This window comes from Tachypleus tridentatus, chromosome 9 (genome assembly GCF_004210375.1).
Source record: "Tachypleus tridentatus isolate NWPU-2018 chromosome 9, ASM421037v1, whole genome shotgun sequence".
Classification (NCBI taxonomy): domain Eukaryota; kingdom Metazoa; phylum Arthropoda; class Merostomata; order Xiphosura; family Limulidae; genus Tachypleus; species Tachypleus tridentatus.
The window spans coordinates 48,037,206-48,055,424 of record NC_134833.1 but is presented as its reverse complement, the minus strand read 5'-3'; the positions used below and the strand labels follow the sequence as shown (position 1 = coordinate 48,055,424).

The 18,219-nt window shown below is 29.7% G+C and overlaps 1 protein-coding gene across 1 annotated transcript in view; it reads left to right on the top strand.

Moving 5' to 3' along the window:
• LOC143225202 (uncharacterized) overlaps positions 1-18,219 on the top strand; it is a 58,345-nt gene that overhangs the window by 18,753 nt on the left and 21,373 nt on the right. The window contains exon 2 of the mRNA XM_076454204.1: positions 2,725-2,933. Coding sequence (XP_076310319.1) covers positions 2,725-2,933 — 209 coding nt within the window. The remainder of the gene's footprint in view (positions 1-2,724; positions 2,934-18,219) is intronic.

The following is an 18,219-nucleotide window of genomic DNA, read 5'->3' as shown; positions in this document are numbered from 1 at the left end:
TTTGTTAGTTTCAGTTCTTTATTTAATCCAGATTTTGTAATATTAGGGACTTAGTAAGTGACCACTGATAGTTTATATTTATGTTTAATTGTTGTACTTAATTTAACTATTGGAATAGCCCTAAAGACGAACAATATATTCGTTCTTCATGGAATATTTAACACTCTAAGCCTTTATTTCTTACAGAAATTTTATTTAGAAAGAGAGGCCTAACATAAATATGAAACCGGTTTATTTGTTTGTAGTTAACCGTAAAGCAGCACAATGAATTATGTGTGCTGTGTCCACCACAGATATCGAAACCCACTTTCTTATCTATTAACCTGACTAAATCTTTCAAATCATTGCATATTTTACTAGAAAATTTGTATTTTTATTACAAATATCTGTTTTATATTCTTGGTGCTTTATTTTGTCATGGTCTCCTCTGTAAGAATCTGTCTTTATCTTTCATATCAAGACAGCTAGTCTTAATAGCTTCATAAACCACAAATAATTTTTAAATTTTTGAACGTGCTTCATTATAAATCAATACAAAAAATCTAAATGAACAAACGTTAGTGAACTATTTGTTATCTAGTCAAGCAGCCAGCGTGGAAACAATTAATGTACTTCTCTAATCCATTTTAATCAATTAATTATAGCGTCAATTAGTTTAACTTATAATGTTGTCATTTTTTCTCTGTTTAAACGGTGTGTCAGTTTTCTCTTTTATGGAACATATTTTCTATATATGTTGTGATTTTTTTTCTGTTGTTTATTCTGGTTTTTTTGTAATTAGTTAATGGCCTAAAGTAAATACGTTAAAGAAAATATTTAAAAAGTGTAGAAGAAGAAAAAAACGTTTTCACTTTTTAAGTAGATCACCTACACGGGTAAATTTGTAGATATTAAAATGTTTAGATTGTTGTAGGTGCATTTTTTAGTTCATTGCGTTAGTTTTTCCTACAGATAAAAATGGGAGGGTACCTAGAATTTTTTTAGTGTTCCATTTTTTCAATAATATTTTGGCTGTAAGTGATACGTGACTGACAACGATATGTAAAATAATGATGTTGTAATATATTAGCCGAGAAAGCAATTAATATTAATTATCATTCTCCACAAAATTCATGATCTGCAAACTGTTATACGTAGACACATTTAGCAGCTACTTGAAAATAGAGCTATTAGGCCTGGCATATGGGTCAACGACTGTTTTCACAATAATAGAATGGCAATCTTGATGCATTGGCAATATAAGTGACATTTCATATTTAATCAGAGAGAGCGTGCATTATTTTATATTTTAACCTGTTTACATTTTGCAAAATGATGTATAGAATAATTCCTCTTTTTACATTATTTTGAATTAATATAGAAAAATCTAAGTACATGAAATCATACTTTAAAATATCCACACTAATATTGGCCTAATAGATCTTAAGTTTTTTTGAAATACTCTAATGTTATTCCATTATGAACTTCGTAAAGGTTGATAGAGTTAGTGTTTTATTCTGAAATATTTCAATAACTTTAGGCCAGATATTTTTATACCATCTGCTTGCACTGCATAGTGAGATATCTTGGTGCAGTACATACTTTATTTGCATAGTTGCCTTGGATTATCCTCACTATATTTAGCATATCGACTTCGTCAAATACGCAAAACATGGTTCAACTAATGTATATAATGGATCAAATAAATCCTTTGCTTAAAAGCTTCCTACAAACACAAATGTAATTTACTACTATAACACTTTGCTATCAAATATTTGGTACACACAAACATCTAATGATCATTCTGATATTGTGTTTTATAACTAACCACATAATGTTATTATTTTATCTTTGATAAACATGTCTTAGTAGTTTTTGGATCCCTTACTTTTCGCATGTTATGTCAGTTATACATTAGTTAGTTTAGTTAGTTAGTTATTACCATTAGATTCCAACAAGGAACATAGGGCCGCAATCGCTTGCGGATTCTTCAACAGATATTTTAAGTGAGTAGGTTGTTAGCCCACTGCACCGAGTCGTCCCTAATTTAGTAGTGTAAGACTAGAGGGAAGGCAGCTAGTCATCACCACCCACCTCCAACGAATAGTGGGATTGACCGTAACATTATAACGCCCCCACGGCTGGGAGGGCGAGCATGTTTGGCGCGACGCGGGCGCGAACCCGAGACCCTCGGATTACGAGTCACACGCCTTACGCGCTTGGCCATGCTAGGCCAGTATGTACATTAATTTTAGTCAAATATTAAAATACAATGTAAATATTATATTTAATCACAATCTAAACAGTTGCTTTGACATTCGCAAAACTAAAAACTTTGTTAAAAACACACCTGATAAAAAATTGGCTCACTTTTCTTACATACGTAAATTGATTTCAGATAGACTATAGGAACGTTCTCTCCGTTTTCTGAGAGCCGGCCTTTTGGCATTCGTTCACTACGGCTCGATTTTGTCAAGTCTTATTACAGACTCTAAACTATAAGCTTTTTGTGCTTGATAAATTTGGTTGTACTGACATATTTTGTTTTCATTTCCTGCAAAAGTATTTTTCAAAATCAAAAGCGTTTCTTTATTGTTGAGGTATTTCCTGTTTTCTTTCCTTTTAACCTTATGCAACCGAGTAATATGATGTATAGTCTTGTGCTAGTGCCCACCAACTACGTGTTGAATTGTTGCTTTATATGATTGGCACTGTGGTCTAATTTATTTAAACAATTCTTTACAGAAACCTTAGCACTAAGGGATGTTAAGACACACATACCACCTGAAGTAAACAGAGGAGACACTGCATGGGTAAATTGTTCCTTTGATATGGAGGGAGAGGAGCTGTATTATATCAAGCACTTCTTCAACGGCATAGAATTTTATCGATTTGTCAGTTATATTAAGGAAAATCCTATTGTTCTTTATCCAGTAGGTGGTATCTACGTTGACGTAAGTGTTTCAAGCAATTCTCACTTTAGTCTTAATGTTTATAAACATTCATCACAGGACTGAAAATTACGGTACCTAATAATCATCAGAGGACTGAGATTTAAGGTACTAAACATACAGACAGAATTGAACAACACCAGATAATGTTACTGGAACACGAATCATATATCGATTAAAAATAAAAAAAAAAAAACATTAGAGAAAATGTTAGAAGTTATACGGTGTAGTTTTATGCTAAAAAATATACTTACTTTGTCAGTAACATTTTTTTTTGCAAAAGTACCTTTTATGTAAATATTTCTTACGTCACCAAATCTAAAAAATATATATTGCTTATAGGGTCAGCTATTAGACCTTGCATGGCGTGATGATTAAGACGCCAGACTTGCAACTGCAAGTTGCGAGATATAATTCCATCCCTGAAAATGCTTACCCCTTTTTGCCTTGGGGACGTTAGAAAGGTACGGTTAATCCTAATGTTTTTCGGAGCCCCACAAAACTACTTCATTTGTGACTCTTTAACTCGTTATGCTCCCGAAGAAGGCTTGTAATTGATAGGTTGAACAAAAAATATTATAGATGGTGGAAAGTTTCATTTATTTGTGATATTCTATCATTACTATCTCAAATACTTCAGGAAGAGCTTCAGAATATTTTTTTTAAAGTTCCATTATCACCGTGGAAACACATTTCTTGCAATATTACGATATTGTTTAAAGGTATTTTAATAAAGTAAATCAGATTTTAAGAATATCTTTGAAACATTTAAAACTTATAAGCATTAATGTTATTTTTGTACGTAATATAACAATAAAACTAAAACGAATCAGCAACATGACTCACAAACAAATAAAAAGTTATATATATTTGGGCCGATTTCTTACCACTGATACCGTAAGTGATAAAGTATGATTTTAATTAAATAAAAACTTTCTGAAAGGAATAAAAAGCAGCTAAACTAATTTCGATAATATAAGTAGACACGACATACATTATTCATCGTAACTTGTAAACTGAATCAAACATACAGAAATTGAAATCAAGAAGATCTGTAAGAAAATTAATACTCAAACAGTCAAACAATATCAAATCAAAAGGAAAGTCTGTGTTAAAAACAACATATCCAAACTAATAATAAATGATATTTATATGAATAAAGAACAAATCCAAACCAGAAAACAAGGTTAAATTAAAAACTCTGCATAAATTAAAATGATACAAGATACAGCCTATAATGTTGGGTATAAATTGTACTCTTGGATTTGGAGATGACTGCGGAAGTAGGACCAAGTAGGTAGGGATACACCGTCTATTAGTCTTAACTACCATTCACCAGTCTCACATAAAGAAATTAATAAAAATCAAATAAAATCATCAAAATATAGAGCTTAGGAAAGCGAAATGTGGGTACCGAAGCCAACGACATCCCATGTCCATATCGCCCTTGATAGCCTGTAGAGAGTTGTGGGAATGTGACTGTTCTACAAAATAAAAGAAGAAAAAGTAAGGTACCACTACTTGGGGGTTTGTAAAACAAATGTTCTATCTGAGGTTGGCATTCTATCCCCATTGTATTATTAAAGCTGCTGTTGTTGTTTGGAATTAAGCGCAAAGCTACACAATGGGCTATCTCTGCTCTGTTCAGCAGGGGTATCGAAACCTGGATTTTTAGCGTTCTACGTCCTCAGAAATACCACTGTGCCACTGGGGAACAGGAGTAAAAAACGAAATTAACCTAATTAGTAGTACACTAGATAAATTATACTACAGTAAAAATATAAAAAAAGCTCAACCAGGTTATTTAAACTAACTAGTATAACCACCACCCATTAAGCCCATTATAATTACTAATTTTCAGACATTACACTTTATATGCGATAAAGTGTTCATCCGCATAAAAATAATTCCAAGTTGTTTAAACGACTTTATTAACAGCTAAAAATACTTATCAGCGTGTGTGTTTTCTTATAGCAAAGCCACATCAGGCTATCTGCTGAGTCCACCGAGGGAAATCAAACCCTTGATTTTAGCGTCGTAAATCCGTTGACTTAGATACTTATCAGAAACTTTAAAAAATACTCTTTAATTTTTACTTCTTTACGTTTATTATTTACCATGAAATATTTTAATAATTTTATTTAAAGTTTCTTTATTAAATCCATTGCATATTAATTTTTGCATCAACATTTCTACATTAGTAAGTAAAATTACAAATACTTATAACAGAAGAGAATGACACATATGCTGAAAAAGAAAAATATTTTTAATATCAGAATCATTTAGATTGATATCGTTGTCAATTATTTCACTTTCTAGATCTAAATAGTTTGCCTCTGCATGCGAATTTGGAGTACTTACAATTTTTAATTCTAACGAATAAATAGTGTTAATAAAACTATTTACCTCAGAATTATTATACTAATTAAATGATTTATATATCTATAAATTAATACAAAAATTTGTGGATTTATACAATTCTCAATTAACCTATTCTCGTAAAAATAAAGTTACAAATTTGCAATATTAACACCCCCCGCTAGTACAGCGGTATGTCTCCGGATTTACAACGCTAAAATTAGGGGGTTGATTCCCTTCGGTGGGCTCAGCAGATAGCCCAATGTGGCTTTGCTATAAGAAAACACCCAACACCCACAATATTAATAGAATACTTGGCTCTCATCGCAACTTCTGCTACTTGTTTTACCACCTGGTTATTTAAAAAAAAGAGACATAATTATTATAAATTTAGAAACTTATATATTTTTGGAGCTGAATTTTCTTTCTCCTAGTAATATGAAAGGATAACAGTATTGTAGTGTTAACAAATTCACAACAGAAATTAAATATTCAAATGGAATTGTGGTATACAGTGTAGTAAAATCAAATATTTGAATATTTTTCACTTGTTCACTTCTTATTTATGTATTTTAAAATAGTTTTAATATTTTTTGTGTCTCTTGTTATTAATATTTACATTTTTAATTTTATAAAATGCTAAGTAACTTATTTAGCAAAATGTCCTGTTGTTTAATAATTGTTTTTATTGAACTAGAAATACATCTAAAAGTAAATCTACAAAATAATTTAGTTAAGAATAAAGTTTTTATGAGTCTTAGTGAATTGTTAATCACTGTATCTTTGGATTGGTTACGAAGTTTAAATGTTTTTGTGTACTATTTATATTATTTATCATAATATAACATAAACCATTTTACAAATAAAGCCAAATTTTCAGTTAGTTTTACCAATGGAAACTGTAAGATATTTTGCAATTTTAAAATCTTTTTTATTAATTGATAACACAAAATATCTATAAGGAATATTTTTAATTCTATACATGATGATTTATATTCTACTTCTTTAAGTATCTAAAACTTTCACCTTAAAAACCTTCTAAGTGGAAAAGATGTAAACTAGTTAAGTGTAAAAATGTATTCATCAGTATTGTTTTCTATACATTTTAGAATATTTTGCTCGTATATTTTGTGGCAATTCAATATACATATCTTTTTAAAGTATTTCACATAACAGTTTGCATTTCTAATTTTAAAGTTACCAGTAGTAATATGTTATGAAAAGTTGAACCAAATAAACTGTTTTTACATTCACAAGGCAGATTATTAATTTAATTTCCGTTAAAATTAGTTTAAGAACTCTTATAGCTGCATAATAGCGGAACGATTGAAACTTCGTATTTATAACTAACAGTAAGCTATAAGTTTTTATAACGAAACTATTATTTTTTATTGATTGATTAAATTTTAGAAAATTTCAAGTCATTACGTACTTCACGTTTAAAATTAATTACTAAATATGAACTCTTAATTTGCAGTTTCACTTTTTAAAATTTTGAAAAATATTTAGGTTTTAATCATATTTTATAATGTCTAAAAGTATGTGTCTTGAATGACCACTTCGAAAATCAGAGGTTTTAAAGACATTAATTAATGCTCTTATTTTAGGAATATTAAAATGATAAATCTGTTTTATATCTCACATTATAACCTGTACCCTGAGGGTTCTCTTAGTTTATTCAGGGTCTTTAATTTAATTTTATTTTTCTATTTGTACTTGTTTTTGTTCATTTATACATATATATTATAAAAACATATTTACTTGTTTGTGATATGGCTAAGTACATTCCTTGATGTAATGAAAACATCTAACAAATTAATTTGCATAATAAACTTTTGCATTAATATCTACTTTTAATGTCATTAATCCACTTTCTAAGTATGAAGACAAAAAAATACAACCTAATTTCTATTATTTGGAATACTGTGACGTAAATCACTATTAGAGTCTAGGTTCTTACATCTCTGTTTCATGTTATTGATTATATTATCATAGTCAAGATTTTTTTTTTCAATTTTGTATTACAGATCTGCTTTTTTAGTTTACTTTACTATGTAATTTTCATTGCCAAGTTATTGAAGTGTTAAATATAGACATATTCGCACTGTTTATTAAATACGCGCAAAAGATTTAATCACTGACAGATAGAGAAAAGCGAGCTACAAATATTGGAGCTCAAGATGTTTTAATAATGCTTCGATATTTTGGTAATCTTGACTGAAATTGTTAAGCTTTCCGAAATGTTTGACCTGGCATGGCCAAGTGGTTAAGGCATTCCACTCGTAATCGCGGGTTTGAATCCCTATCATACCAAATATGCTCGCCCTTTCAGTTGTGTGGGCATTATAAATGAGGGTCAATCCCACTATTTGTTGGTAAAAGAGTAGCTATCGTGAGCTTTGGGCAAAAAATCAAACTTAACAAAAATGTATTATGAAAGTTTTGTACAAACTTTAATTATTAATGTGTGCATAAACGTATATATATATTATATTCTATACATGTTAAGCTTAATTTTTTCAGAGACATAACTCTAAAAGTTAAAAATAATTTAAAGTTTATTTCCAGAAATAAATTTCCCTCAGGAACAGGTTATTTTGTGAATTAAGATAGCATGTATTTTGTTTTAAAGGTAGTAACTTTACTCTGATGAGGTAATGCTTTAGGCGTAAACCAGTGTCTTGAAACATTCACGTGGAAACATAGCCTCGCCTCAGTCGTTTTTTTTTGTAACAATTAATAAAATTGTTTGTTTGTTTTAAATTTCGCACAAAGCTACTCGAGGGCCATCTGTGCTAGCCATCCCTAATTTAGCAGTGTAAGACTAGAGGGAAGGCAGTTAGTCATCACCACCCACCGACAACTCTTGGGCTACTCTTTTACCAACGATTAGTGGGATTGATCGTCACATTATAACGTCCCCACGGTTAAAAAGGCGAGCATGTTTGGCGCGACGGGGATGCGAACCCTCGACCCTCAGATTACGCATCGCACGCCTTAACACGCTTAGCAATTAATAAAAGACGTACATGATTTCAGCATGTTTCAAATATTTTGTCTAACAGTTTTACAAATAAATTATCTGGAGTGTGATTTTTTTTTAAATTGCTATTTAACCGATTCAATCACCATGTCATCCATTATATCATTAAAATATAAATATCCACGAAGCTGAACCTTTAGAAATGCATAATAGTTACTACAAGAAGAGAATAAACATTCGTTGATATAATCATAAAGCATTAATATTATTTAATAGTTACAGGTTACTAAACCTTTGACAGTTTAATTCTATCGTCATTGTATTAAAGACTAAACAGGATTTATCTCCGTGAAACGTTCGGTACCGTTCTAAAATATATTTCATTTTTATTCAGTTTGTGGAGAATATAATCTGATAATAAAACAACTACTTACCAGAAATAATCAATACTTTCTTTTTTCATGCTATTTAAAATTATTTCTTTAAATAAGTAAAGTATAAGGGCTATTTTATGCCAGTAATACCGAACATACAATATGGTATAGTCTATTAAAGTGCAGTTTCTAGTAAATAACAGTTTCTTAGTTTTTATGCATGTATCTAAAAGCCAAAAGTAGTCTAAATAGTTATAACTGAGGGTTATAATAAATATATATTACTTTTAATAGTTGCATTTCATTGTTTAGATAATCGATAGTGGTGTCGAATGCGTTTGTCTGGCCTGCGGTTTCCCAAACAGATTACAAGAGTTCTTAGTTACTTTAAAATGCATGGAAACAACTTGCAGACAATGTAAAATATAAAGCTGATATTCCTTTATAGTATATACGAAGAACAGTGTTTTAATGTGCATTTCTAAAATCCAAATGAATAAGAGAGTCTTGTTTTCTTCGAACCCTTTCACTCACGCAAGAAATTGTTTATCCGGTGAACGTTATATGGAGAATTCCGAGTATGTATGTAATCTAATATCAGTTTGTATGTTTTAAAATATAAGCAACGAAGTTTTTTTTTTAATTCTATATGTTTGATTTTCTGTCTGTGATATCATACACATATACAGAATATGTGTTGCTGTGCCACTGAGGGGCTTTAGTCTTATGAAAGTAAAATTGCCCAATCTTTCAGTGTTATAGGGTCACTCGCAAGTCTTTTACTCATTTGTTGAGCTCCGAAACACATTTTTTATGTACAAAAATTTTCTAACAGAGTTACATACAAAAATCAAGAACCGGCACTTAAAAGTTATGATCCTTGTACACTAAATGGCTTATGGAATGCAGGAAGAAAGTAGTGTTTGCTTCTGACATGACAGCCTTAAGACGAAGCTTTATACAATACAAAATACGCTTCAGGGCTATTGTAAAGTTTAAGCCGTCATATAAACATGATTTGATACGGCAATATGCATTGCAACTATATGATAAGATTTCAAATATTGTTTTAATTTTAGGCACTCAATTTCTGTAGAATCTTATTATCAAGGTTATTAGAAACATTTGTTAGTTTGATGTATTTTTAATTATGATATGAAAAGTATGTTAAATTTAGCCTAGACTAAGTTTAAAACATATAGATACCTGCATTTTATATGTTACACAATCTTAATATTCCCATACATTAAGTGAAAATACTGAAAAACGAGATGCTTAATTAATTAGAGGTATTTGTTCTGCGAAACTACATTAGATTTTCAAAAAAAATCTTATTAATTTTTTTGTCAAAAATGTTTAATCCAATGCATTAAAAGTAGCAGAACATGGAAAGGGCAGTGGTAGACTAGTTTCAAAACTTGCACAAGTGTTCTTTTTTAATTCATGTAAACAATAATTGTTTCTCAAAAGATTATATAGAGAAAACGTAATCGCAATAAGGATTAATATTTTCAAATTAAACCATTAATGATGTCTTGTAATCTGTCATAATAACACATTTTGTTTAAATACATGTTCTTATATTAATCTAGAGAAATAAAGGTATATTATTTTTGACACATATACACAACGGTTGTGAGATAAGTAGAAGAAAATGATTCAATTTTCAACCACGTATTTTATTTATTTACAATCGCTCATTATTAAACATTAGGTGTGTGTGTTTTCTTAGAGCAAAGCTACTTAAGGTTACCTACTGAATCCACCGGGGAATCGAACCACTGATTTTTGCGTTGTAAATCCGGACACATACCGCTGTACTAGCGGGCGACACTAAACATTACGTATCCTGTTAACAAAATAGATATCTCAATTGCATGTTTTGTAACTCAAACAGTCGATTAAACAACTAAAGATACTGATAGCAAATATCTGCTTCAAGACGGAGTTCAGCACTATTTCTAATGCGCAACTTGCCATAGTATGAATTGAGTTTTGAGTTAACCAGTAGAAAAGCAATGCTACATGGTTTCACACTCATATTCCGAAAATTATTTTTCATAGAAAATATACTAAAATAAGATTTTTATCGTAACTAGAATTGATCTTCAGAGGCAAATAAAATGGAAGGTGTTGAATAACATACAGCAAGACTAGTATCTAACTACGAGTAGACTAGAAGTGTAAAAATAATAATGTAGAAGTATGAATGGAAGCACCAAAGGGTAAGAAAACAAAGTAGGAATGGGCAATATAACATTACAACACTTGGTCGTTTTTTGACACTGACCAACCTCAAAGTGGTTAAGGCCGTCGTTCAACCTATTCCTACTTCGTGTGTTTTTGTACATTGGTGATTGTTTAAATTAAATTAAAGGTGTATATAGCTAAATTTTTTCTGTTATAAACTTTGTGTCTACAACGAAGTACAGATACACGAATGTAATCAAATTACGTTACCCTAACAAAATACATGACATCATAACGAAGGTGATCGGTGTCGAAAGTGTAACAGGAAGCTTCAGTAGCCATATGTTGCTCATGAGACATTATAGTTATCTAACTGGAAAGGGATGGGCTAAAAGAATAGTATCAAAACTTCCGGTTTTTATTATGTTTTTAAATTTGCTGAGTATTTAGAAAGGATTAACTACTGATTAAACACAATTCAAGTGCATAATTGGATCAAAAATCATACCAATAATGAATAGGAATAAGCTGAACAATAGCCACACCAGCTTTAAGGTTGCACCATGTCAAACATTATCAAGTATTCTAATACTATCCTCATTCATGCCCTGTTTTCTAATATTTTTCTGCTCCCATTTCTACTTCCTAACTATTTTATTCAAACGTTTTTACACTTGTGCCATAATTTAAATTTTTGGTACTAAATTGCGAGAATGATTGGGCTCTAGGTCTATCCTTCTGGCAGCTTTTTTATAAAGGTATCTCTCGATATTTTTCAGCTTCTACTAATGTCTTTGCTACAGATTTTCTTCCATCTAGCTGGTGAAAGTGTGTCTCAGATTTTAATTTGTACTGAAAAAATTGTATATTTGGCTCATTACTGTTATAAATACTACCGTACATATCACATTAATTTATATTTTCTTTTGGCAAATAAAAGGTATCTAATAGCGCTTTAAAATCATGTTTTAAAAAGAAATTTCATATTGTTTTTATTGGGTTTAATGTAGGTTTAGTATATTCTAATTTGTTTATATGAATACAAAAATAATAAGTAAACGTACCACGATTTATCATGAACTGAAAATATAAATGAAGTTCGTATTGTGTATTAATAATCTTAATTTCATGTATTGTTACAAAATTGATGAATTTAGAAAGCAATTAAGAAATAGGTGAAAACTATAAAATTGTACTGATTGAATTAGATCAACTATCATCTTCAACTTAGGAAACATTCAGAAAACACTATTTCGTCTTTATTATATTATATTAACACTAGTTCTTTTGATTCGGGAATCAAAACATAGTTTTGTTCTTATATGTCATATATTATTTTTAATTGTCCAAACATTTCTTGCATAGTTTCAATCAACACTTCTTATAACAATATAATCTCTCTGCTCAAAATTGGTATAAACACATTGTTGCGTAAACCCTATTAACATTATTTATATATCTAAATATCCAATTACTTAATATTAAAGCTAATCCTAACAGGTGTTGAATATTAATGGTATTTTCATTTCCTCTTGGTGTGTACAACTTGAGTTATTCATTTAGGTTTTAAATCATGAAATTGTTTTTATATACACTAAGTTCGTATATATACTGTAGTGTTAAATATCTTTACTCCCTTCAATATAATTAAGAATCAGAAGGATGAAACACTATAAACAGTACAAGTTCAACAATAGCATTATTGTTAAAGTTCTTAATGTACTTAAAATTCGAAGAATGCGATATAGTAAAAATGAAAAATACATTTAATTAAATGTTAACGCATTATAAAAATAAAGCATCTATCTTTATACAGCATCATGGAAATTGTGACAGACGTTTCTACGATCACAAACGAAAAGGGTGAAATAACATTATTAATAAAAAACAAAAATGTTTCTTTGTAGAACTTTGAAGAAAATTAATATATATATGATAATATTATTTTATTTCTTACAGAAACTAGCTAGTGCAAATAGTTCTTGGAGCTAGATTTATCTAATTATATAAGTACCCAATATAATATTAATTGATTCTCAACACACATGTTTAGAAACTTTCTTTGTCAGTAGCTAGATATTAAAATAAGAATAAATACTAATATTTTTCAGAAATGACAAATAGAATCCTGAAAAACAAAAACAATGATGGAAAAATAAATAACTAGGTTTTAAAGCTGCTGCAAATTCGAGTAATATTTATGTTTTATATTTAAAGTAAAATAAACACTCAGGTGATTAGGTTATTAGGAATCTATTCAGATATTAAGAAAAAACATAAACATCACTTACACAAATAATAAAATATTTATCATCTGCATATTTCATAAATATTTAGTATAATCCTGCAGCAGGAAACTGAACCTTGTTTTAGCATATATATAGTATTTATTGTTAGTATCTGCATAACTCGGAGGTTGCCATTTCGTTATCCATGACAGTTTTGAGATATTCAACTTGCGCCTAAAAGTGATAGAGTAGTGAACACAAAGAAAGTATTGAACCTACATTATTTGTAAAATTAATGCTTATTTAGAATAATATAGTATGCATAATGTATAGGGAGTGAAAAACTGTACTAGTGCATGGGCTATAAAGGATAAAAATATATTAATTTTCATCTGTATTATTACGCTGGACAAATCTGGTTAACATTCAAAGCAACAATTTTCTATATTATGCTGAAGGCTATGAAACACCTTAATTTCATCCGATAATTCAAGAAAAATATCAGTATAATAAAAAAATTTCATATCATGAAAAAACATTTTAAAAGTAATAAAATCATGGTTAACAGATGCTGTAAATGAGAGAAACATTATTAAAATTGCTGTATAGTTGTATCTTACTAACCGTATAATTGCTACTTAAAGTTGCAGAAAATGTCAATAAACCTAGCACGAGCAAAAACCAAGTTATTTGTACATACTAAAATTGTTATATTTACAACAAACTGTCATAACGTTTATGTGAGGAGCATGCAAGGTTCAATTTTTATGTAGAAGAAGAAAAGAATAAACACATCGGATACGACTGTAAGATAATAATCGCCCCAAATATGGTCAGGGGGTTAAGGCACTTGACGCGTAATCTGCAGGTCGCAGGTTTGAATCCCTGTCCCCCCCCAAACATTTTTTCACTTTCCGCCTTGAGGGCGTGAAAATGTTACGGTCAGTCCCACTATTCGTTGATAAAAGAGTAGCCCAAGAGTTGGTGGTGGGTGGTGATAACTAGCTGCCTTCCCTCTAGTCTTACACTGCTAAATTAGGGACGGCTAGCGCATATAGCCCTCGTGTAGCTTTGCGCGAAATTAAAAAATAAACAAACAAATAATACAATAATCTTCTTTACCAGCAACTCTCGCAAGTTATTGATTAATAACAACATCGACCTCCTTGTAATTTGTTCTCATATCCTTCCTCTTCTGTTTCACATATCCATTACTAAATTATTTTCTTATTGTGTACTATATTAATATGGTGTTTTGTATGGGATGCATTTTCTTATTCTATTGATAGTTTATTTGAATTATATAATAGCATTAAAGTACTTTTCAAATTACAGTATAATATGGAAAATTGGTCCAAATAATATTGACCTGTTTTGTCTAAAGCAACAAAATACGTGAATATGTATACCTTTTCTCTTTTGTTAATAGCTCGTGCATGAGTATAGTTTATTTCTGCATATGCGTTATACATATTATATTATTTTGAATGACTGTGGCTTATTTCAATCTAGGGTAAATATACATATAGTTTTTCATTCTACAGACTTATACATGTATATCCAAAATTTTTATATTAGTAATTTTTGTAGCTAAAATATTATTTTTAGTTATATCCTAAATAATTCTATACTTTTGGTATCACGTTAGAGTCCTTAGACATTATAAACCCAAGTCTAGACGTAAAAACTACTATTCTGTGACTTTTAGAAGCTGATAAACTACAATTTTGTAACCTCTAAACTTTCAGCGATACCCAAATAACCAAAGTATGTAAAAATTATTAATAAACATACACCAAGGGAAGATTCAGGTCAAAATCAGGATTTGGCAACTAGACTAGTATTATTTGTTTGAAACGAAAGCATTGCGGTTTTTGTTTAAATGAAATATATAAATAAAAATAACTATCATTCTTTTAAATAAACAATTTAAAAACGCTTGTTAAGTAGAGTAACTGGTATTTGAAACCCAGAAGTTGATTTTTAAAGAGAATATTTTTTTGATTTCATTGTTATTTTACTTACTATGTACAGTGTTCGTAAGAAAATTACTCAAAGGTATGACATCCATCTTTAAAATACCGTTATTTTCCTTTAAATAAAGAACTGAAAAGGTGTCAATATAATATGTATGAAAAAAAATTACGATTTCGATTCTGGTGGTTAGGGAGGGACGATTCCACAATCGCCGGCTTATATTAATTCACCAAACATGTTTCACATTTCAGACGTCAGATGTTATATAGTGACGGTCATTGCTAAAGAGTAGCCCAAGAGTTCGAAGTTGATGTTGCTTCCCTCTAGTTTATCATTTTTAAATTAGTTGTGGCTAGCGCAGGTAACCCTTGAGCTGCTTTGTGCGATTTCAACAAAAAGAAATACATTTCGTTTCTTTATTTATCTTAATAGTTTTTTTTTACATAATGTCTTCCACAAGTTGTTAGAAATACGTTTTCGTACCATCTCTAGACGTTTCATTTTGTAAGTTTAATAAAACGCCTCAGCAGACAATGTGTTGTAAAAAAAAAAAACTCTCAAGCTCTGTACAAAATGTAATGGAACATCAATTTTTTTTTATATTTATCCATAATTTCTTGCAAGGCTACATAAGGCTACTTGCGCTTAGTTGTCATTAAGCTTGAACTGATCTACTAGAAGGAAATCAGCTAGTCAAATGCAACTATGGCCATTTTTGTACTTCTCTTTTCTCATAGAATACTGGAAATTGACCGCCATTCGTATAGTGTACCAATGGCAAGGAGTCGTATGCCATGAATCTTTGGATTTGCAATCCGAGTACTCTATCGATGCCAAGACATATCAAATTGTATAAGAAGTTTTGTTTCAAACCTTTTAGTAAGTCACCTATTTTAAAATGCACGAAGTTGAAAATAGGTTTTGATATCTCTTGTTTTCAGTTTATTACATCTTTAAATCATATGTTTGTAATACAACATATATAATATAACATATGTAATACTATATTTTATGTGTTCCAAGTAGCTACCAAAGATACGTTTTCGATCATTTTACAGGATTTCTTCACACTGAGAACTTATAAAGTACTTTTATAATTTGTCATCTTAGGTCTTTTATATTGTGATATTTGACACATAGTGTTGTTTGCAAAAAGTATTTCAGACGCACTTTGAGCTTGAATTGCAACACCAGAGTCAACGATGTGATATTAACGACAATAAATTAACTGTTGAGCTTAGTGCATTGTTCCGCAGCTCAATTATTAATTAGAATAATCTTACGTATATGTAAATTTTTTCGTCGCTTTCTCTCGAAAGAATTTGAAATTAACTTTCATGAAGCGAGTCGTGAGATATATTCTATTAATTTGCACCTTCTTTAATTCTTGTATATAAAACATTCTAGTGGTTGGTTCAATACTCAAAAAGCCACCTATGTGCGTAGACATTCAAATTATTATGCAACAGTAAATTTTAAGGCTATCAATCTGAAAAACATTTCAATTATTTTCAGATCTAGATACATATATGAAATGAATATATAGTTCTGCTTCAATGAATTTAACAATGATTTGTTTACATTTAATATATGTTCCAGTTGCAGACAATATTATTGATAAAGTCCTTTAAGAATGTTTCATTGTAACTGTTGAGGATTTTTGTATGTTGCTGTTGTTTGTTGTAGCACAAAGTTACACGAACGATTATTTGTGCTCTGCCTAACTGGTTTTTAGTAGTATAAGTCCGCAGACGTAACACTGTACCACTGGTGGGTAATTTTATGAACCATATTATTTCAACAAACAGTTTTGTTTTAAAATATTTTAAAGTGTTTAAACTGTTTATGAAAATAAAATACGAATTAATGCTTTTAAATAGATACGATTAATTAATAACTTAGTAATTTTAATTTTAAATAATATTGGAATGAAGTTAGCAAAATTAAAAAGACGTAAACTCAACAATTTATCACATGCTACCAAAACAAAGAAAAGCCTTTTTTATTTGTTATAGTAATTTAATGTACAGTACAAAGAACATGTGAGTAAAATTATTTATTTAATGCAACTTTTGAGTATCTATAGCAGATCTGTAACGATTAATTGTATAAGGGAACTGAAATCATCTTTATAAAATCAGTCAATTTGTCCTCTGTATTTGAAGCATTTAAGGGCATCAATCTTTATTGCTGTCATAGGAAAAATGGAATTCATTCTAACCGAGCTATTTTCTTTCCAAATTCATACAGGTGGTTATACAATGTATAGTCACCATCCTACAGTAAACCTAGATTTAAATACATGTAAAAGTGGATAAAGTAACTGTTTTTTGTTTTTAATTTTCTAACAGACCTGCTTTCTGTAGCCAGAAGTAAAGACGTGCTGAGGAAAATATGGTTTACAGTTCTTTGAAGTTTAGTTTTTATTTTGTTTTTTCATGCCAACGATAAAATATCGCCCCTTATGTTAAACCTATAATTATCGATATATATTAAATAAATATAATTGGCATTGTGTCTTAACTCAGGTTTACTAATCAACATAATATTAACTCTTAAAAGTGTATTTCATGTAAACTTTAAAAATAAATCTACTTTTATCAAATTTATATGTAAGAAACACGTTTGTATACACGATCAAAGATGTCAACCTTTATCTGGTTATAAAAATATGCGTATTTTTACAACTGTAATATCACATTCAAAGAAAGAGCATCAGTTCATTTTAATGGAAGATAGGAATGAAAATAATGAAATACTAATACCAGATTGTTTCTAAGTTCAAGTATCTTCTCACATAAATTAATTTTATTTAAGTATTTAATAAGTCTTCCGTATAGAAATAACGAATGACATTGCAAACAGTTATAATTCCTTTTTATATTGTAATTACATTTAATGTGCAACGCTTAAAAATCTATATTGAATGAAAAACTTATGAAAACATATTCACTTTGTTTTCAGAATTGTTATATTCTTTATAGATAAAACATAGTTTAACAACAACCAAACAAAATTTAAGAAATTTTATAACGTTAGCAATTAAGCTTGACATAGAGTCATGTGAAAAAAGTAAGGACACCCTATGAAAGCCTGTGTATTTTTGTAACAATTTTGTATATATAGATATTTAATCTCAATTTTAACAATACTGAGAGATTATAGGAATAGAACTAAAC